Raw genomic sequence first — 21,866 nt, forward strand, 5'->3', positions numbered from 1 at the left:
AGCGGTGCTCCTTCTTGTTTTTTCTGTCATGCTGAATTTTCACAGACATGACTAGAACCCAATAGCTGGATGTCCTCCACATCAGCAAGATCGGGATCATGACCTGGAAGTGCTTATTTGTTTTCCACAAGCAGACCTTTGCTTACTCAAAGCCCCCACTGTCGGTCTGCTGTCACAGAGGAGTCAGGCCAGGAGGGGCCGACTATTTAATTAGCTTGGTAACACACCAGTGCATTGTGGTTAACCTACCAGACCTATCTGCCTCCACATTTATTCATTTAGCTTCTTTTTCCTCCACTACATACCCACATGTAACTCTAGCCAATTAAAAACTGAAGCTAACAACTTGGGTAATTGATTTGCTATACTACACGCAAATAATCACGAAAAATAGGCAAGCTGATGAAGTCCGACCGATCTTCTTTTTTCTTTTCCCTGCTGTCTTATACCTCCATGTTTTTTGTTCTTGTGTTTCTGTGTTTAACTGTTTCTGACTCTTTTTGCCAAATTACATCCATTATGATGAGTTTGAGACTTTGACACATCATGCAATGGGACTTGCAATAGTGAAGAGCACAAAAGAAGCAATAAATAAAACATGTAACCAAAAGTAAGCTTAAACATTGAGAACCTTGCATTACTATATCTATACTGCATCCATCAGTTGTCCAATGTTTAAGCAATGATGTCAAAAGCAAATCTGAAAACTACAGAATGTAACAAACCGGTTTTGAAATGACATGGCAAGCCAAAGGAAAAAGCTCACAGGGGAAATGACTGGCATAATTATTATTTTTATATTATTCTTCAATTAGCACTTCTATCAAAAACCAGTGATTGACAATATATTACAGAAGCAGAGCTACACGGTCAGTCTTTCAGTTTAAGTGGAAGAAAAATAAAAAACTACACTTGTGAAAGTATGAATGGTTTGGGTGAGGTGAAACGATTCAAGCAAGACAACAAAAGACTGAGGGGGAGATGTAAAGTCATCAAAGGTGGGAAGAACAAAGGAGCCGGGGAGTAGGGGGGAAGTTTGGGCGTGGGGGGCTCCTGAGGCCAATCTAAAATCAGATCTGTTTATGGCTGTAGGTGGCAAAATCAACTCTGCGTGAGCATGTACTTCAGACAGACACACCTATTTTCTACTCATCATTGGTAGTGAAGCCGGCGCTCATCATTCGTGCGTCGTCCTAGCACCCCCCCGCCCCCACCCCCCTCCCGTCTCTCAGTGATTACAGTTTCTTTAAGAAGCCGACATCCCCCTGTTGGGCTGAATTTATTAATAAATTTGGTTTTGATTGTATGCACCAAAGCCCCCATCAAGAGCTGATTTGTATACATACTAACACATTAGTAGATGTGCCTTCCACAAGATAGGCCTTTTGAATAATTAATGTTTCTATTAAGTGCCACGGTGCCTCCCACCACGGGCCATTAATATTGAAGAGATGTAAGCCCTTGCTAACAGCAGAGGGAACAACATCAAATGAAGCTGGGAGTTAGATGGGCATATGAAAGGCGTTTCCTCAATACGCTTCGGCCGTGGTTTCTGTATGAGTTAACTGTATAGCAAAGAAGCTCCCCTGCCTCTAGTGACAGTAAATATAAACATCTAGCTATAGCCTTAGGAAAGAAAAAATATGGGATTCCTTTTTTCTCTTTCTTCCTCAAACATGCAAGTGAATGCATGCTTTTTGTTGATATTTTGAACTCCACGGGGATAGCAGGCCTGTCAGCTGTTATCAGACTACAACTGAACTCTGCTTACTGCTGTAACCCCGAGAGTGCTTCTGTACTGTATGGATGCTGACCTTTATTAAATCTGCCAGCTGAAGAATAAAATATTGCTCAGCACCCCACAGATTCACATGCAAACCAGATGATAGGTTACAATTCCCCATTCAAATCACAGGTCTTGTTTTTTTTTTTTTTTACATAGTCTTCTTTTGTTTTTTACTTGTTTTCAGCTCATTTTTATTGTATTTTTTTTTTTTTTGCCTGTCCCGTTTGGCTCTTTTGCCATCAGAATTGTTGTCTAAAGGCAAAGAAAGATGCCCAACGGATTTACTTTACCAAATTGACCATCCCAGCCTTGCCGTAATGGTCCATTTGATTCACCTTTTATTGTTTATTTTATTTTCACTTACTGAATACGGGACAGACTTGACTGGGGGAAAGAAGGGGAGAAAGAAAGAGGGAAAGAGAAACAGCTGAGAAGAGGGACGGGGGAGAAGGGCAAAAGACAAAAACCAACAGAACGGGCAGAGAAAAAAAAAATGCATATATCAATCACCTGGGTCACCTGCTGAGAAAGAAAAAAGAAAGCAAGCAGAAGAGAACAAGAGTAATAGAATAAACAACATCACAATGATATATGGGAATATGACAGTAAATACTAAATGTTAAACATTATTGTGCAGCACATAAGATCAACAGAACACAGTGTGCTTTGAGGTAGGAGCCAAAAAGGGTGTAGTTTGTGGGTGTGATCACCCGTGTGTACACCTGTGAGCATGGACGCGCTTGTTTTTTGTTTTTTAAAAGGTTCCTTCATGTAATAATCTGCTAGAGGGTGTGGGGGGGCCACAGCCCCGTCCTCCAGGGCGTGAAGCAGGTGTGGAGGAGATCAAAACTCCAGACATCCAGAGACCCCCAGAACACAAGAGACCAAGGAAGACCAACAGAGGGGCAGCTGCGCCACTGTCCCGGAAAGAGCTGAGGAGAGTCCCAGATGAGGGCTCAATCAGCAGCCGCGGAGCAGAAGCCAGGGGGGGTTGCAGTGACGCGCCCGTGAGCTCCGCCGGCAGCCAGCTGCGCCTGAGTGACCGAGCCCCAGGCCGAGAGGCCGGGGGCACCCCACCTCCGAAGTGGCCCGAGCGAGCCCCAGGCTCCAGGCCCCGATAAGCAGCCGCCAAGGAGTGAGCCGGTGTGTACCTGGACGCCCATCCCCGGACACAAAGAACCACCAACGCACCGATGTCTGAGGGGGTCCGCCACTGGCAGGGGAAGTGGTGGTAGGGGGAGATAGGCCTCCAAACCTTGGAGGGCCTGAGATGTCCCCAGAGAGGTGGCGCCTGACACCCAACCTGACATATAGACACAGACATACAGGCACACACAGATACAAACATCCATTCCCACCCTCATGCTCATTTTTATTGTAACCAATATGTCTCAGCCTATTACAAGACATTCAAGACTCTATAAAGTATTTAGGATGCAGTTTGTTCTGGAACAAGCGATCAGTGGGGTTTTATCAAGCCCATTAAATGCTTCTCACAATTAAATGTGACATGCTAGAATTAGTCTGAGCTAAGAATTAGTCTGAGTGGCAAGACAAAGAGATTATCTGCAAGCTTCTAAATGATATCAAAGGTTGTTTAATTTCAAAAGCCAAACATAGAGCTTTGGGAAAAACAGAAATCTCCCACTGTGGTGTTTTTAAGGGCATAAAAAGATCGTATCCTATACAGGGAGTGCAGAATTATTAGGCAAGTTGTATTTTTGAGGAATAATTTTATTATTGAACAACAACCATGTTCTCAACGAACCCAAAAAACTCATTAATATCAAAGCTGAATGTTTTTGGAAGTAGTTTTTAGTTTGTTTTTAGTTTTAGCTATTTTAGGGGGATATCTGTGTGTGCAGGTGACTATTACTGTGCATAATTATTAGGCAACTTAACAAAAAACAAATAAAGGAAAGGAAGTTGCCTAATAATTATGCACACCTGATATAGGGTGTTGATGTCATTAGACCACACCCCTTCTCATTACAGAGATGCACATCACCTAATATGCTTAATTGGTAGTAGGCTTTCAAGCCTATACAGCTTGGAGTAGGACAACATGCATGAGGAGGATGACGTGGACAAAATACTCATTTGCCTAATAATTCTGCACTCCCTGTATATCTAAGCTTTATTGAAAGTAGATAATAATGAACATACAGTAGATTTTTTTCGTATTATAGATTTTAATAGTAAATGAGGAATATTATTATTGCTGAATTCCACCGGGCTCGGTCAGCTGCCGTAGTTACAGTGACATGCTTGGCTTGCATAGCCCGAAGGCAGCTCGGTTGGTGTATTGCACTCTGCTCTATGTATTGAGTTTAGCATTGGCTGCATCAGCACATCTTTCCCCGCCATTACTTCAGCTGAATATGTCAGCACCACGCTGACAGACAGCCCCAGGTTATTCACATTGAAGCCCATTTCTCTCTGTCGCCATAGTTTTTGTTATTTCTCAGAATAACAAGGTGTCTTCTCAAAACTAGCCAGCATTTTTTTTTCTGGAAATTGAATTCTTGTACATCAGAATGTCTTTTTTTTTTTTTTTTTTTACTTAAGCCATGCATTTTTATCTCTAATGATTCTAGTGTTTTTTCATTTATTCTTTTCATGGTCTTTTGGCCAGAGAGAGATACATTATGCCAGAGCGACTGCATGAGTAGGAGCAGGGAGAGTGGCTTGCAAGCTGACTGCCTGTTTGCTGGGAATTACCCTCTATTGACAGTGTGACAATGCCAGGCGGGCAGCAGCACTGCTGCTAAAAGGATTACATAGGGAGCATGGCATGGCAGCACTGGGTGGGAAAAGGGAGCTGGGGCAGAAGGGCGTGTGTGTGCATGACCAGCAACGCTTCCTTTTCCCTTCTGAAATACAGTTTGGTAAAGCAAAACAAGCAAACTAGAGGAAGAGGAAGATGTGTCACATGGCCTGGGGAGATAAGATGATGGATGGGAAGAAAACAAAGAAAGAGTGATGCAAACAAGATAATTTTGCAGTGAAATATAAACACAAACCTATGCTACCAGATGATAGTATATATGACTACTTTTATTTGTCTATAAAGACCATTAGAACTAATGTGATTGGCAATCAAATCGGTCTTGTAAACAAAAAAAAATTCTTTATAGATCTGGTTCCTTTGTATGTGTTAGAAATGCAGACACAAAGACAAAGAGCAGAAGTTCTCTTATGCCTCACAGCCTGGTGCATCTTTGAAGTGATAGTTTTTTTCCATGATCCAGATGAATCAAGGCTCTGTCTGTCAGTGGGGAACTCAGGGAAATGGGTTTTCTGCGTGAACTGGACTATCATCATGTCCTTGGTCCACCATGGGAAGTGTCCATTTCAGTCTCTAAGTAGAAGGAGGAGGACTCCCAAGCTTTTAGCATGCCCGTCTGTGATACAGCACTGCTGTCCTGTCACCGTCCCTGCCTCACCTGTCACCCGTCTTGTCTGATGGGACCGAAACTGCGTCCACTTCCCCCCGCTGCTCACCCCATTTTCACTCTTCTTTCTTCCATTCCCTTCCTCTTCGTGCTTTTCCTTTCTTTTTTTCCCCTCCCTTGTTTTCTCACAGGCCCTCACGTTGCTTATGTAACCATCACTAAGTCTACTCGAATAGCTGCTGCCATCGCCTGACATGGATATATTTAGCCATTATGTTCCCCCCTTCTATACCCTGCATGCCCAAGCAGTGCTAAAAGATTCATGTATTCAGGCCCCTCAGGCGTTGCAGTGACACACTTACTTTACATCCAGAGCAATTAATGTCCACTGAATCTAGATTACAATGCCAGCATCCCACACGGAAGCCGCAATGCCCTAGTGGGTGTTGGGGGTGGGGATAGAGGGTGTACAGCAAGTCTTAAAGGGTTGCCATCACGTGGGGGTTTGCAGTTCAGTGAGCGGGTACAACTGACTCTTGTTTTTTCCCTTCTGCTTGCATGGTCAGTAATAGCGTATTGATTGTTTGCATAGCAGCCCCACACAGCAAAGTGACAGTCTATCCTCCCTGCTGCCCTCCTCTCTTGGTTTTTCTGTATTCCTTTGGTGACTGCACAGTATTGCCTACTCTTTTGGTCTTTTTTTTCTAACCTTTTTTCCATTTCATTCTGTGTTCTCGTTTTTGTTTTTACTCCTCCTCCTTATCTTGTCCTCTTGTGTTTAAATGGCTGTGTGATGGCCAGGTTGGTGCCTCAACAGGACTCTGCAGCACAGAAGGCACTGTGCCACCCTGTGCCAAGGTCATGCTGGGCAGCCATATTGCATTTTATGAGTAGGTGGTCTTCGCTAATCATTAGTATCCCCCCTTGTTAGATTTAACATCCATGTTAAGCAGGGTAGATTCTGAGCAGGTGGCTTTGCTGAGTGTTAAAAACAGCTTCGTCTTTATCCCAAAGTTCCTTTTTTTAAAAAGATTTGCTGTTGCAGGAGAACGAAATTGCAAAAGAAAAAAAACCTTTGTATTCACTGGTGATTATGTATGCATGGTGTGTGGATGGGTATAATGCCACATTTTAACAAGAAGAGCTGCAAAACAAGTGTCATTAGGTGCTGTTGTGATTAGAAGTTGCTCTTGGCACAGTGACTCATGACATGTTCTGACATTTTGTGGATGTAGGACTGGGGAGTACACTTAATTGCTTTTACAGCCACCTGGACCAAAAGAGCATATTTACCCTTGAGCACATACAGAAACCTGTACGCATTTATGTGTTTCTATAAACCCGCCGCATCCCTGAAGACAAAAACATCATTTGATGTCTAGTTTCTCTCCAACATTATAGGTAACACCAGTGGCTGGACCCCCAGAGGGAGGCACCCGGGTGACCATCCATGGCACAAACCTTGGTCTGGCTTTCTCAGATATGGTCGGCAATGTAGAGGTGGCAGGAGTGAGGTGTACCCCTGTAGAGGATGGCTACATCATTGCTGAACAGTAAGTGATCCAAACAGGAATGATCATTTCAAAACTATTGCTAATACTTATTATTGATGGATAACTACACAACATTTAATTACAAACACAATTATTCCTTCAAGTTAAGTGAAAACATGACGTTTCTTCCAACCAACCCTCCCAGTTTATAAGCAGATCTCATTTGCAGAAAGTGTATATGTACATTGTATGTAATAACAGTTATTTATAGGAATTGCTGCACACGGTGTGGCCATATGCCCTCTCACTTGCTAACAGTAGCAAAATATTCTAAATGGACTATATTTGCTGTTCCTACAAGTGTATAAAAGTAGGAAAAAACAAAATGACAGAGTGACCGAGGTTTTAAGTAATTATTCAGTAACTTTAAAAAAAAAAAATTATAATTTATTTCATGTTCTTTTATTTAATTAATATTGAACATAGGGATGCATTCAATCCGTTATTAACTCTCATAATAGCATGCATCTAGCCTTAGGTTTTGATACATTATTTATGTGCTGTAACAGCTAATAAGCTCTAAACTATATATGTGTGTTGCACAATCTCCCGCTTTAATGAAGACTGGAGCAGGTCCAAACAGTCTGGTCTTGACATTGCTGTTTTCCCTCCCTGCAGCACAGTAGCCCAGTTCTCTCTGTGTAGCTCATCTAGTCAGCAACAATCCCATAACAGCTGTGTGTGTTCACTTGTGTTTACCTCCTTAATTGTCCCATGCTGTGTGTACATCATGGTAAAGTCTGTCCCGTTCACCCTGAACTAATGAAACGTGGCCCATGCTTCCCAACTTGCCCACCACCCCCTTGGCTAGACACACAAACGTGTGTAGACTTAAAGACCCAGCGCCTCATGGTTGTTTAATCTCAGGTTGTGTTAGCCCTCCCAAGATAGATGTATGTATAGATAGTGTGTTAGTTTACCCTAAAAATATATATGTACATATTTAGACTAGGGTTAGGTTGAGTTGCCTTTGGGAATTGAGCTTCATTGTTGAGGGAAAGGCAATACTTCATTATAAAAAAAACTATTCTATTATGATTTTTAAGCATTTTATGCGGAAGGAACAAAAATACACATTATGGAGCAATTACAGGTTAGATAATTGTACCACGGAAAATCAATAGGATATGAGGAATAGTCTATTAAAATAGTACAACATTGCTATTGTAACCTTTATTATTGGACCCTTCAGCCACCACAGCTCTCTAGAAATTTTATTATAATATTTATAGTTTTCTTTAGGAGAGACAAGTACTCAGAAATAATTGGCTTTTCTTTCAGTTAAAGTGAAATTCTCTCTCTACTGACTTTAAATCTGTAAGAAAATGGTGTTAAGAATGAAATGTATAGCAATTCACTAAAAAAGATGACAGGCATGAACCCACATGTGAATGAACCCACACACCAACACCCATGCAGCCTATCACTGGCATGGTTCTCAGAGGAGCCTTTAACCCTAATTTTTTCTTTGACCTACTTGTGCCCTCAGAAAGAGAACAGCGAAGCGTGATGCCATTGCTATAAGTCGCATAGTTTAACTTCTGCATGGTGTTACAAAGACATATCTCGCAGTCACATGTGCACACTTGCTACTACTGTTTACTGTGATGCGGTAATAAAGTAGTAAAGCTATAACAGCTCACATGGCATAGAGTATTTCTGTGGTTCCTTGCCCTGCATTGAGTAGCTGTATAGCTGTAATTAAAATCCACTTGGCTGTAGGAGACACTTTGTGTGCAGCACACTGATCTGACAGCACTTTAATGCGATTGGGGACAAGCTGGGGAATTCATTTATATGGCGGGTAAAGAAAAAAAAATTGACTGTGCAAAATTAAAAAACTAACCTATAACCTTTTAAGTCCAACTTTGAAGGAGATGAAGTCGTCCAGATGATATACTGAGCTGGACTTTTATTCAGCACCTTTGGATTGTATTTTGCCTCTAGGTTCATTATGCGCATGTCCTTAGCTGACTGTTGGTGTTTGTTTTGAGTCTTAATTCAGTCATCAGCCACCCTATGATGGACTGGACTGTACAAAAAAAACATACATATTTATGTGTCTTTTATGTTACTACTTCAGAGGTGTGTGTGAAAGCTACTCCTGCTTTGAAGAAAAAGTCTGAACTTTTGTTTGTTCCTTTTTTCCAGCTGTCAAAAAGTACTTTTTTTAAGGACTGAGACTATTCTGCAGCATTTTTTGTTGTAGATTCCAAACTGAAACCTTATTTGTATGAATGAATTTTAAAAGTAACCTGCAAGTTTGTTTGTTTTTTTTAGCAGACTTAATTGCGAAGATCCACAGAGAAAACGAATGATAAATTAAAAAAAAAAAAAACCCCACAAAAAACCCAACTTATTATCATAAATCTGTAACTTTGCAAATGGCCAGTACAGTTTTGCTTTCAGGTAGGAAGCAAGCGAGTCTCTGTTTTTGTGAGGTGCAGTAAGAGGATATTATTAGGTTTGTCGGCAAGTAAATCCTCCTTTAGCTACACTCGTCCACATAGCTCATCCAACAAAGCTCTCAAAGTCATTTGTTGTAATTCAGATGATCAGTGCTGGAGAAACAATACATCTGCTCTGCTTCATCAGCTCCGCTCCTACCTGCCCCTGCCATCTGCTCCCCCACATATTCCATCTCTCTTTCCACACTGTGATTGCTTCTTGTACTTTATTACTCCCTGGCACCAGCGATCAATAGACGCTCTCATTTTATTATGTCATTCGATCTAGTCACCTGCAGTGCTGGGAGATACCTGATCACATGATATGATGGAACGGTATTGATCTTGCTGCATGATTAACATTAGTCTTGCTGTACTGGCACAGCACCACCACTGTTGGGGAGGGCTAGCTGTTAGTGGGAAATTTACTACATTCAGGTGCAGCATGCTGGAGTGCCAAAAGAGGAGCAGACATGGTCTCATTTAAAGATTGTCATCGATGTCTGACTGTGTCATGTAATGAAATGAATGAAACTACAAAAAATATTGTAATTAGAGCAGAAGATATATCAATATCAAGCAGCGAAGTGCTTTGAATATTCTTTTCTACAACGTTGCTTAAGCATTAAATCATGAAGACCATGTTTAAGTTTAATGTTACTTTTTAAAAAAAAAATTGAATTCCCGCTTCAAGTATGGGAGTATACTTCTGTTCCTGAAGTCATTTTAATTGGAAACCCATTTTAACTGTCTTTTGCAGGATCGTATGTGAGATGGATATGGCCCATGCGGACAGTATGCCGGGTCCAGTACAGCTCTGTGTCGGAGAGTGCAAACCAGAACTCCGGGCTCGTTCCTCACAACTCTACTCCTTTGTGGTATGAGTGTAATTAAACTCCATTTGTATTGTATTCTGAAATAACACTTGTGATCTAGCCAGTATATGGCTAAAAAGAATCTATGTACAACTAACTAAATATATTATATAACTATATATATATAATTATATATTATATAATTATATAAATAGCCATATACTTAGTATATGGCTATTTCCAGCTTTTATGTACAGTCTGTGTGTACTTGCCATCCTCACACACTCGCACACATTTCCTTTTCTCAGATATCTGCTGTCTACCTGACCTGCACCTAACAGTTAATCTGCTTTCTCATTAGCACTCTCTCACACCTTCACAATTAGCACTCTTTTAACTATTAACAGCAGTCAGTAATTACTGCTGTTGTTTTCAGAGTACCTGCACTATCCTGCATGCTGGATGTCACACGTCGCTGTCAGTTTTGAGTTTTGTCAGCATGATGCTCTTGGCTCTGTAACACAGGCTTGGCCACTTTTTCTCACCAGTGATACGGCTGCTACTCTGGGAAGCAGTGGAATTCCTCTGAGATTACTTCACAGAGCTTAGAATTGGCAACGCTTACAATTCCCTTCTATTGCAGTGCACCTAAAAAAGACTGCATCATCACAGGAGCATTCTTCAGACAAGACATATTCCCTACGTGACCTTGTAGACAAAGGGACATTGTAAATGACAGTGTGCATTTAGTCGCTTTTAAAATGGTTGTTTTATGTTTGTTCAGATACAGGTGTGTGCACACAGATGCTTTTATGTGTGTACGTGTGTTCCTGTGTATGTGTGCTGTCTACTTGAATATTACTCCATCTGTCTGTGTGACAGCATCCTGGCTGCACGCCGCTGAAAGCATTCGTTATTTTCAGATTGTCTTTAAAAAAGCTCCACTCAGATGCAACCCAGCAATGCAGGGCACCCAGTAGTGGAATCTATAAGAGGACACTAAGGCTTTATTGTACTGCAGTTCACTGCCATCACTCTGACAATACGAATAACTGTAATTTGCTGGAAATTAGTGATAACACTGAGTGTTACAACAGAGATGCTTCCCTGCTTACTGTAAAATGCATATATCTTTTAATCTGTCTGCTGGTCTCGTGTCATTTCTTCCTGTTCCTTTCCCTCATTTTAAATGACTCTGACAGTCTGTCTTAATGTCTCTCTTTCTGCATCTGTGGTTTTTTGTTTTGTTTTTTTAGACTCCAACTGTCACAGGCCTGTCTCCTAGAAGAGGTCCAGAGTCTGGGGGCACTAAAGTAACTATAATGGGAGAAAACCTCGGTGCCGGCAGCAGTGTCAACGTTAAGTTTGGAAACCAGACATGCGAGTTCTTTGGGTGAGATCTTAATCTCCAACATAATTGTCCTGCATATGTGCTGCTACAGAGTCTGCAGAATGAGGAAATGCACATCATGGTGGAAACACTAAACGTTTATGTTGATATTGTGGAGTTAAACTAATCCAGTCACCATAAATGCCATGAATTTCCATACATAGCACAAATAGCAGTTTCTCATAGTATAAAAATGATTTGAATTAGTTTAGCTAAGTTTTTGCCCTCCAGCATAACTGTCAGAAAATGTTGGCTATATGGCATGCTATTAGCAATTTTTAAGAGTAAATAAATAAATAAAACAACAGCTTGTGTTGTCAAGATAGTGATTTATTCACATTAAATAAGCAGCATTTCTATGTCTTTATTCTTTTGTTTTGGGGTTTTTTTTCCTTTGATATTATACTGCGAATACCCCCCAAGGGGAACCTCTTTATACCTTTGTTAAAACTTGTGTAAATTCTAATAAGGTTTTGATGACCTACTGCATCAAACCTTGTAATAATATCTTCCTTTTTTTATCTAGCCCCATCCTTCTCATTCTCTTCATTCTCCCATTCCTAATTAGTTTATCTGTTCTCCCCCATCCCTCAAATTTTTTAATTCTCAGTCTCGCAAGTTGCTTCCATTTCTCTACACCCATCCCTCCTGCCGTCTTTTAGTTACTCATACATGCCCTCTTTCTGATTTCCACTCCTGGAGGCACCTATTTTAAGCCCTGCCACAGTGTTCTGACTGTAATGTTGTAAGGTTGAGGAGTCAAGTAAACTTGAGATATGGGGCTAATTACAGCTTCTTCACTGTATTCCTGTCATGGGAGAAAGAGGTAGATGTGGGCCTGTTCTACTACAAGCACTCTACTAATGAATTTGGACAAATTCTGAGGGTTTGTGTGTAGATCACAAAGTCTTGTACAGGGAGGAGAAAGCATGTTTTAGAAGGATGTATGAGAGCTGAAAGTACTGACTGCATGTTAATGTGCACTGAGTGCACCTGTTCGTCATGTTTTGAGTGGGATAATTACAGAACAGGTCTCACAGAAAAAAATAGTATGTTTTTTTTGCTCATATAAATCAAGTTTGTGTCTTCTCATATTCATTCGTTTTGCTACAGATTTATAGAGGTGTTCTTATTTTTTTGTGTAGAAGGACAAAGACAGAGATAGTGTGCTACTCTGCCCCTTCTCTGTCTGGAGTCGGCCCAGTTCAGATCAGCGTCAGCGTGGATCGTGCCCAAATCAGAGAGAGCCTCACCTTTGAGTACACAGAGGACCCTACTGTACAGCGCATTGAACCAGACTGGAGCATTGCAAGGTATGCACATTCCTCAGATTGTATGTATGAGAGTTTTATTCGTGTCCTCAGCTACCAGCCTTGAGCTTTTGACACGTAGACAAGAATTTCCCAATCCAAAGCTTTAGAGCCAATCAGTCCAAGCCAGCAACAATAAACAGACGAGTCAATATTGCATTTTCAATTACTGTTCGGTTCTTTTCCAATTAGTCTGGAATTGATAGAAGGCAAGGCAAGGCAAGTTTATTTGTATAGCACAATTCAACAACAAGGTGATTCAAAGTGCTTTACAGAGACATTAGAAACAAGAACAAATAAAAAGCATGATTTAGAAGTGAAGCTCACTGATTGGAGAGGATGGGCACTTTTGAGACTGAGATTCTCCTACTGAATGCAGTGTCGATCCATGTGTTGAACGTCTTTGGCAGATAGATACACAGACATAGAAGACTACTAATTAAAAGGAGGAGAGGGATGAAGATGAAACAATGGCATAACAGAACAATGTGCGAGTCCACAACAGATGGCGTGAGCTTAGAGATGGAGAGTATGGCACACTGCAGCAAAATCGTGACAACACAAAGGGAATAGGAGGAATAACGAAGGGAGAAACTGATAGGAACCACATATCTGTTTTGCTTTCTTTGTGTTTCGGAAGAGAAAATAAATTAAATTTCCATCTAATTCCATTTTAAATTACACAGTGTGAACTGATTTTCAATGTCTCAAAAATTGGAGCTCAAATTGTGTAGAAAGACAGAAAGAAAAGCGAGCACGGAGCAGTTATTTTGCATAGTTGCTGAGTGTATAATCTATGGACGCCACGGACAGCACACAGTCTGTCCACAGTAACTCACTACTGGTACAGTGATCTTTACCCTAAACCTTTATTCAGCAAACCACATTGACAAGTGCAACAGAAAAACCATTTTTAACAAATCCAACCAGCTACAGGAGGGCTGGGAATTCAGCAATTTTCCACCTCCTCTGTTTATGCATATTAATATATTTGAGCTGTCTGTTTTTTATTTATTTTTTTTGCGCTACTTGATTGTGAATAGTAAAAACATAAAAAATGCATCTCTAATCACCATCTTCCATGGGCTGTTTTGTCCCAAATTAACCTTTAAATGGCTTTTGATATGAAGCTTTTTGTTCCCCAAGTGATGGGGAACACTTTGAAGAAACAGATCAGAGTTAGAAAGTTTACAATAGGCTTTGGACTGCTGCGGGTCTTTTTCTCAGATATTCTCTTTCTTAGTCTGCACAAAATGAAATTCGGATCTGACAAACATGATTATAAAAACTCCTGTAATAAATTTTGTCTAACTTCTTCCATTTATTCAGCGGTCACACACCCCTGATGGTGACGGGAACTAATCTGGATGTGGTTCAAGAGCCCCGGATCAGAGTGAAATATGCTGGCCGAGAGTCTGTCAATGTAAGAATCACTCACTATTAATCTGTTTTCAACCACAAAGTCTCTCCTGTATGTGTAGTAGAAATCTTCTACTGTACTACTTCCAGCTTGCCATGCTATATAAGCAGCTAAGTGACATTTACTTCAGGTAAAATGGTCCTTAACAGGCCCTCTAGCCCTCTACGCTCTCTGATTTATGCTTGATCCCAGTCTTCTTGACCCCAGAGCATATAAATATTGCAGCTGTTGGTGAGAGTGATCCACATGCACTATTTAATATAGAGTTTACTTAAATTTTTTTTGACCATCTCACCTCCCACCTACTTGGTGTTTTATTTACACTGCTCTCCTGACTCCCGAATACCATTTTCACTTGTTTGAGAAAAGATAAAGAGGCAGCTGGAGGACAGTAGAAGTTGACCAAGACTATAAAAGGTTCAGTGGGGAAAATGTTAGAGGTGTGCATCGTTGGAGGCAAGAAGGCTCATAATGACTTTCAATGGAAGATTAACTGCAGTCAGAAGTCTTTGGTCAGCATAAAGACCGCTTGTATAATCAAAGACTTGTCTGAAGGAAATTGTTACAAATTGCATTTGAGCCCCTGTCCTGGGGGTCCTTGTTTAATTAAGAGGATGGGATTTCCTCTCTGTGGTCTGCTATAAGGTGGAGAGGGCAGATGAATACGATAAAGGGGAGTTTGAGGAACAGAGAGTGGTGAGCCCATTATTGTGTATCTGTTTAGTTTCTGTGCGTCTTTTGTAAAATCAATTTTCACACATGCACTATGGCCCTGACCCACGCTGCACATTACCGAGCAGGGATGTAAGTAAGAACTGAAGCTGAAATCATTTGGGGTAATTAGGTCCATGTAATGGCTAATTCTGGTGTAAAAATAGAGCAGTCAATTTTTGAGAATTCACAGTGAGTGAGTGGGCATCATGTATCCTGCCTCTAGATTGGCATCATCCCGTGGCAGCATGGTAGCTCAGTGGTTAGCATTCGCTTGCTTCACCGCACAAGATTTCTTGATCTCAAGACATTTCCTGATGCCGCCAGTGAAAACACAATCTGTACTCACTCTGTGCTAATGCAACATGGCCTAAGATTCTCAAAAACTAACATCTAACTGTGGATAATTGCCAGAATATGTGGCGTGAGTTCTGCTTTGCAAGACAACATCAGAAGACTTGACAAATACACACTATACATTTTCTGATATATGGAAAAAACACACTAGTTTGGAAATATTTCAGTCTCACACCTTAAATTTTCAATATATACAATGTTTAAAAACATCATAAAATAGAATTTCACATTGATGCAGGGATGCACAAAACCATCCTCAAAGCTATCCTTCACATACACAATTCCCTATAGATTTACTCTCATTGCATTTCCAACTTACTGTCTCTAAATTAGCTGTCTAAAATTGGCCTTAAGTGTCTCTCTTGTTTAATGAACATTTCTGGAATGAAAACCATCATTCTGTTCCGAGGATCCTCGTGCGAGATACTGACATGCAGACCTTATGTGAAGTAAAAGACACATAAGACACTGTTTTTATATTTGGAGGAGAGAAAAACACTTGATGAGTGAGACAGAGAAAATCTGGTGAAATGGAATTTGACTTGTGTGTGGGTGCCGTAGTGTCTGATATGTCAGTTTCCAAATCTTTGAAAGCGAGTTGTTCATCTCCACCCTGCCTCGTCTCATCCAACTCCCCACCTAGTGCCTCGCAAAAGACGACTGTGTCACCGTCTTGACTGCCCCCACAGCCACAGAGAATGAATTTCTATTAAATGCTAAGGTTACAATTACCCATCCTTCATCCCACCCTCCCAGGCCCTTCTACCCCTTTCCCTTTTTGTCACGGGAGGAAGGCAAACAGCACAGAAGCCTATAGCAATAAGAGCTGCTGTCTGTCAGCCAGCCTTCAAATGATCACCTGTCTTCCACTAAATTGCTTCTCTTCTCTCCCTCCCTTGTGTCACCTGCATAGATTCACAAAGAAACCAGGAAAGAGGAAAAAAGACAATTTTCTTTGTGAAATGCTCTGTATCTGTCACTGGATTCGCAATTGAAACATTTATCATGATCTTGATTAAAGCTAAAAGGGTTATTTCCCAGCTCTAGCATATTTCCCTGTCCCATACTTTAGATGCCTGGACTGAGTGTCGGGCTTTGGCATGTCAGGTACATTTACGGTTACTACTGAACATAAAAGGTGTTCAGCATGAGTGTACTGATTGCTCTGCCTGATTGCGAGAGGAGGCTGCAGATCACTGCATAATTAGATTCACATTTTTAGAATTATTTTGCATATTAAGCTATAGAAATTATGTATCCTATAATGCTATACGTGATTTTAACAGTATTAGCATCATGAGCTGATTATTGATCGATATTTATGGCATTATAAATGTCCAAAGTCTCAAAGGCTAGCACTGCTTCCATGGTGGCATTTCTTCTGTGTACTTCTGTAACTAGCTTCAAACAAAACGAAAACCTTTCACCATATGAAACAGTGCTTATGGGATAAATTGGTTTCTGGCTCCACTAGCTAACAGCCACACAGATCTTGGATAGATTGATTAGAGCTGAAGTTAGACTTAATGCCAGTATTAGCAGTTGGTTGGAACAGCAGGCAGGCAGGAAAATAGACATAGTGTAGGAGTAACCAAGTATAGGAACAGCAGAATAACCAGTGACTAGCTATCAAACGTTAGCCTTCAGATGACCTTTGACTCTGTGAAGCCATCGTATTTTTTCCATCTCTACAGTCAGCCAGTCGTATCTTCGCTGGCTCTGACTCTCTCTCTTACCACTACCCTGGCCAGAGACCTTTGAATGATTGAGTGGGCTGTATCCACACAGTAGATCATGGTAATATATTCAGCCAGAGGGGTTGGAGTGTTACTGCCTTAAAACACCCTGGCTCTATCCAACAGTAGAGAAAGAAGACAAATGAGACCGAGATTCCAATTATTTTCTCTTTCTGTTGACCTCAATTCACTTTATCAATGCTGTAAATCTTGTAGCTTCTTTTGCCACATGGCCTACAGGAAGAGATGTACCATTTGTATTTGACAATTAATTGTAAAGTTTTACTGCTTTACTGTTATGACTGAAGCAATCATTGATGAGACGTAGATGGAGTGTAGGAAAACAAGCTTGTAATTCAGAATTTGGGACATATCTAATATCCAGATCTGCTAAAAGGAAGAAATACTGCAAAGGTGTAATGTTGCCCTACGCAGAGGGGAACCAAAGTATCATTTTTTAAAATAATCTCGCATTGCCCCATTTACCCATCGCTACAGTACTCACCCATCACTTTGGATTTGGATGTTACGCTCACTGAAAAACATCTGACATTATAGGAGCAGTTTCCTGGCAGGATTTGGTGAAAGAAAAGATTTAAGAAAGAGAGCGAGAGAGCATAATAGGAAAGTGAGGACAGTGCAAAAAAAGCCCACAGTATCCATCCACGGCAGAGCAGATGGTAGTCAGAGCTTTAGTTGACTTGCAAATGCCTTACTGTTCCATCCCAGGAGTCACAAGGATCGTGTTGGCCCATATGGACCTGTCTATACTGTGTAATGTGTCATTATGCTAACATTAAGAAAGCAGTCTATATCAACTAAACTTGAAGTCTTCTGTCCAATCAACCTTTAACCCTGATTTAAAAACAGAACATACTGTTTTCATTGGTTAATTTGACCTATTTCACTCTGTGATCATATGGGCTTACACGTTAAACAGCCAGGATGACCACATTGAAAGCTCGATGGCTCAGCAGTACAAATATGAGTGGATAAAATTAATTAACTTGATCTATTCATATAGCACTATATTTGCTCTGTAATCACTCAGAATCTTTTGAGTCTCTGAGTGGTACCATTCACACAGTTTTCTTCCTGCTGGCTTGTATTTGTGGATGTGGACTATGCTATGCAGATTTTAATAGTTAATTCAAGCTCACTTTGAAGTGACATTTCTGCATGATAAAGCATCTGAAAAAAAAATTAATTCTGATTTCTTTTTTTATGCTGTAACTTTTTAGTTGTTAATGGGATTTCACAGAACCTAAAGTTAGTGAAAGTATGTCATGTGTCCTATCTGGCCTTGCTATCTATTTTCATGAGCTTATCTTTCTGCAAAGCTAATGCACTGCTACTGTGCTTTGTAAAATATAGAAATTAAAAGAAAATTGACAAAACCTAAGAACAGTTTCACACACACACACATGCACACAGAGCTATATTCCAGATATGTTGCTAAGACTATTGCATCATCACCCAGGTTTTGCAGCAAGTGCAGATTTCCAGGCAGCTAGTCAGTCAATTATACATTCGCACAACTGATTTAAAATGCATCACCAAATATCAAGTCCCATTACAATTAAAAGCAGCAAACATTAACTTTTTAAAATGTGAGAGTTTTTGCCGCTTTCACTTTTTATTATTGTATCGTTATTGCTGCAAACCAAAGATATTTGGTTTAAACTATTCATCAGACCCCAGAAAATGTCCCTTTTCAATGCGCTCAACTACTGACAGTCACTTGTATCATTTTCTGACTTTAGATAGGCTAAATGATAAAAAGAGATAATCAATTATTTGAATCCGTAGTTGCATTTTTAAGTTGTATCTGAATTTATTTTAAGAATGAGATTCAAGGCTACATAGTGAACATAATCTTCAGTCTATTTCCGAGGGCAAACTAAATAAAGATGCCAGTCCCTTCTTCCACCTCTGCAATCACACTCCTGCAACTTAGCTTGCACCATGCTGGCAAAATCCAATTGGTGTACCCTACACAGAATGAGTTTGCATCGATCTTTCTGGCTTTCTCTGGAGCACGAGACAACAGGTAGGAGGCGTGGTACTCGCTAGCGTTCACCACCTTTGATGATATTTACCTCTAATTAAGTTTCTTCCCCAGAGAGAGAGCTGGGAGGGAGTGAAAGGAGATAAAAACCTTTCGGAGCAGAGTGCTGTGCAGCAATCAATCCTCTCTCCCCTTCCCTCTAGAGCTGAGACGGGGAGGATGGATGGAAAGCAGGCCTCTCATCTGGGCAAACTTGAGAGAAGTAATAAAAGACCCATAGCTCAACCTCTTCCAGAGGAGACAGAGGAGAAATGCCTCCATCCTTTTGTGGTTGTTGGCCTGCAGTGTTTTTTAGTGAGGCTGTTGGAGCAATTTATTTTCAATTTTATAGAGGCTTCCTATACAATAAAGATGGATTTAATGACAGAAAATAAATCCTATTTTTCTTAAAAGTATTTGGCCTTTATAGGTCAATTATAAGGCTGGTGAGCACGCCGCAGGGTTCATGTTGAAACCAATGTGTTTCAGTTAGGATCGCACTTTAGGTTACAGAACACAGAGGATGGAGCAGATTATAGGACCAGAAGAAAAAGAGAAATCATAGCTTTTCTGAGCTGTTCAAGTTTATTCTGGATGACTGAATTGCAACTCTTCTTTCATTTAAAGGGCCACAGGCTATCATTTCGTGATGCGTTGATTGTTTCAGTGCAACACATCCCAGTAGCATCACAGAAAGTTTCTTCATAACATTTTTTTCTCTTCTCTTCGTTCACTCTCTCCAGGTGTGTAAAGTATTGAACACCACCAGCATGAGCTGCTTTGCTCCTTCTTTGATGGCAGAGTACCATCCAGGTTTGGACACCGTGAAGCATGCGGACGAGTTTGGATTCATCTTCAACAACGTCCAAGCGCTGCTGGTCTACAACAACACTAACCTACTCTACTACCCCAACCCCTACTTTGAACCGCTCAGCACCACAGGCATCCTTGAGCAAAAACCAGGCTCACCCATCATTCTCAAGGTAAAGGAAATGCAGGATGGATTCATTTAATTCGCGGATTAAAGCCCCAATATAGACCTATCATAATATTTATCATTCGTATTCTGCTGCTAAGTGGTCATTTCCATATACTCATACGTTTTTCTCTAGTTCATTTTTATATACAAGTCCTATTATCTGGATGCTTCCATGTGTAAAAAATCAAAATCTGTATGGCATTTGCTTTCATAGATGCTTTGAAGCTTTGTTGAACTTCCCTTGTAGTGAACCCCTCTGGAGATTGTGTTCACCCTTTTGTTGCATCTCCCTGTTTGCCTGCATTTGTAATTGGTACAATCTCTGCTCCATTCTTGGCCAGGTCACTGTTGGAAAATACATTTTTCAACTCAATTAAAAATAAAAGATATGATGAAATAATATCCTTGGGAAAGATTTTAATTCCTTTTTCACTCAGTCATTATTGTGTTTGTATAGTAATTATAGTTAGTTGTATGTTTTGGGGTTTTTTACTGGTATTTTTTACCTGATAGATGGAGAGCAAGGAATTTGTCAAAATATATATTTCAATCCTTTTTCCTGATTACCAGCTGCTCCCACTGTAAAATATATCAGCCTGTCTGATCTTGGTATGGAATCCTATTGAGTGGCAGCTGTGCCCAAACCTAGGGATTTAATTTGTACTGTATTCAGGTGACATATCAGTGTGGTGCATTAAAAATAATGTTTGATTTTTGTTTATGTGTGTGTGTGTCTGAGTTTATCTTTAAATTTTACACCCCTCTGTTCATTGCTCTATGCCCACAGGGCAGAAACCTGGTTCCTCCAGCATCAGGAGGGGTGAAGCTTAACTACACAGTACTAATAGGAGAGACTCCCTGTTCTGTCACTGTGTCTGAGAGCCAGCTGCTGTGCGAGCCTCCCAACCTCACTGGGCAATACAAAGTCATGGTCAGTACTGGTCTGTTCTGGTGTTTTGTTATGGACCTAACTTTCTTTCCAACTTACTTTCCATCTATCCCTGTATTTGCAATTTCTTCTTTATAATAGTCAACCTCTAAGCTCTATTATTTGTGTTCTCATCATTGTTAATTCAGCTGAAGAAAAGGGGTCGAAGCGAGAGCAGCATGGTTGTGCTCTACATGTCAGAAGGTTCTGCCACAATCCACCGCAATTATTCTTATTTACCCACTTGCTTATTGAATGCAATGTTCGTACTATTTCCCTCTCAACGTGATAATGGTCATGTATTTGCAGGCAGTTTCAGCAGACAATATTTGAAAAGGTTTTGGTCTAATTTTCAATATTTGGTTGGCTTAGTCATTTCTGTAAAACAACAATCATGTAACATACAGCTCAACTGCATGTTTTCAATCGCTCTTTTAGTTTTAACAGTCTCATTGTGACTCTTGCCTTTCTTGACAGGTTCAAGTAGGTGGTCTTCACGTATCTCCAGGTGCCGTGCACATCATGTCTGACAGCCTGCTGACCCTACCGGCCATTGTTAGCATCGCTGCAGGTGGCGGTCTTCTCCTTATCATCGTCATCCTCGTCCTGATCGCCTACAAACGAAAATCGCGTGAAAATGATCTGACCCTTAAGCGCTTGCAGATGCAAATGGACAACCTGGAGTCACGAGTTGCCCTAGAGTGCAAAGAAGGTTAGTGTTAGTGTAGAATAGTAGATACAGACTTAAATGTTTGTTAAGTGCTTTGCTTAACCAATAGGCTTCTTTATCACTCAAAACAAATAAAAAGCATAAATATGTGTATGTGTTACTCAAATCAATCAGAGCTGTCTGCATGTTTTAAGTAATTATCAACATTACGTCAAATCTGGATCATCCTTGTTTTTTATCACAAAAGATTAACTTATTTAGCCCTCTATGTGACCTTTTTCATCATGGAGTAGTTTGCATGCTGGAAGCGATTTTTCATACA

General features: G+C 40.5%; 1 protein-coding gene across 1 annotated transcript in view; it reads left to right on the top strand.

Moving 5' to 3' along the window:
- plxna2 (plexin A2) overlaps positions 1-21,866 on the top strand; it is a 165,769-nt gene that overhangs the window by 112,560 nt on the left and 31,343 nt on the right. The window contains exons 13-20 of the mRNA XM_080898783.1: positions 6,583-6,734; positions 9,942-10,059; positions 11,253-11,389; positions 12,532-12,699; positions 14,026-14,119; positions 19,711-19,950; positions 20,734-20,877; positions 21,352-21,586. Of these exons, the coding sequence (XP_080754909.1) occupies positions 6,583-6,734; positions 9,942-10,059; positions 11,253-11,389; positions 12,532-12,699; positions 14,026-14,119; positions 19,711-19,950; positions 20,734-20,877; positions 21,352-21,586 (1,288 nt within the window). The remainder of the gene's footprint in view (positions 1-6,582; positions 6,735-9,941; positions 10,060-11,252; positions 11,390-12,531; positions 12,700-14,025; positions 14,120-19,710; positions 19,951-20,733; positions 20,878-21,351; positions 21,587-21,866) is intronic.

The sequence above is a fragment of the Rhamphochromis sp. 'chilingali' genome (genome assembly GCF_963969265.1).
Source record: "Rhamphochromis sp. 'chilingali' genome assembly, chromosome: 12".
NCBI lineage: Eukaryota > Metazoa > Chordata > Actinopteri > Cichliformes > Cichlidae > Rhamphochromis > Rhamphochromis sp. 'chilingali'.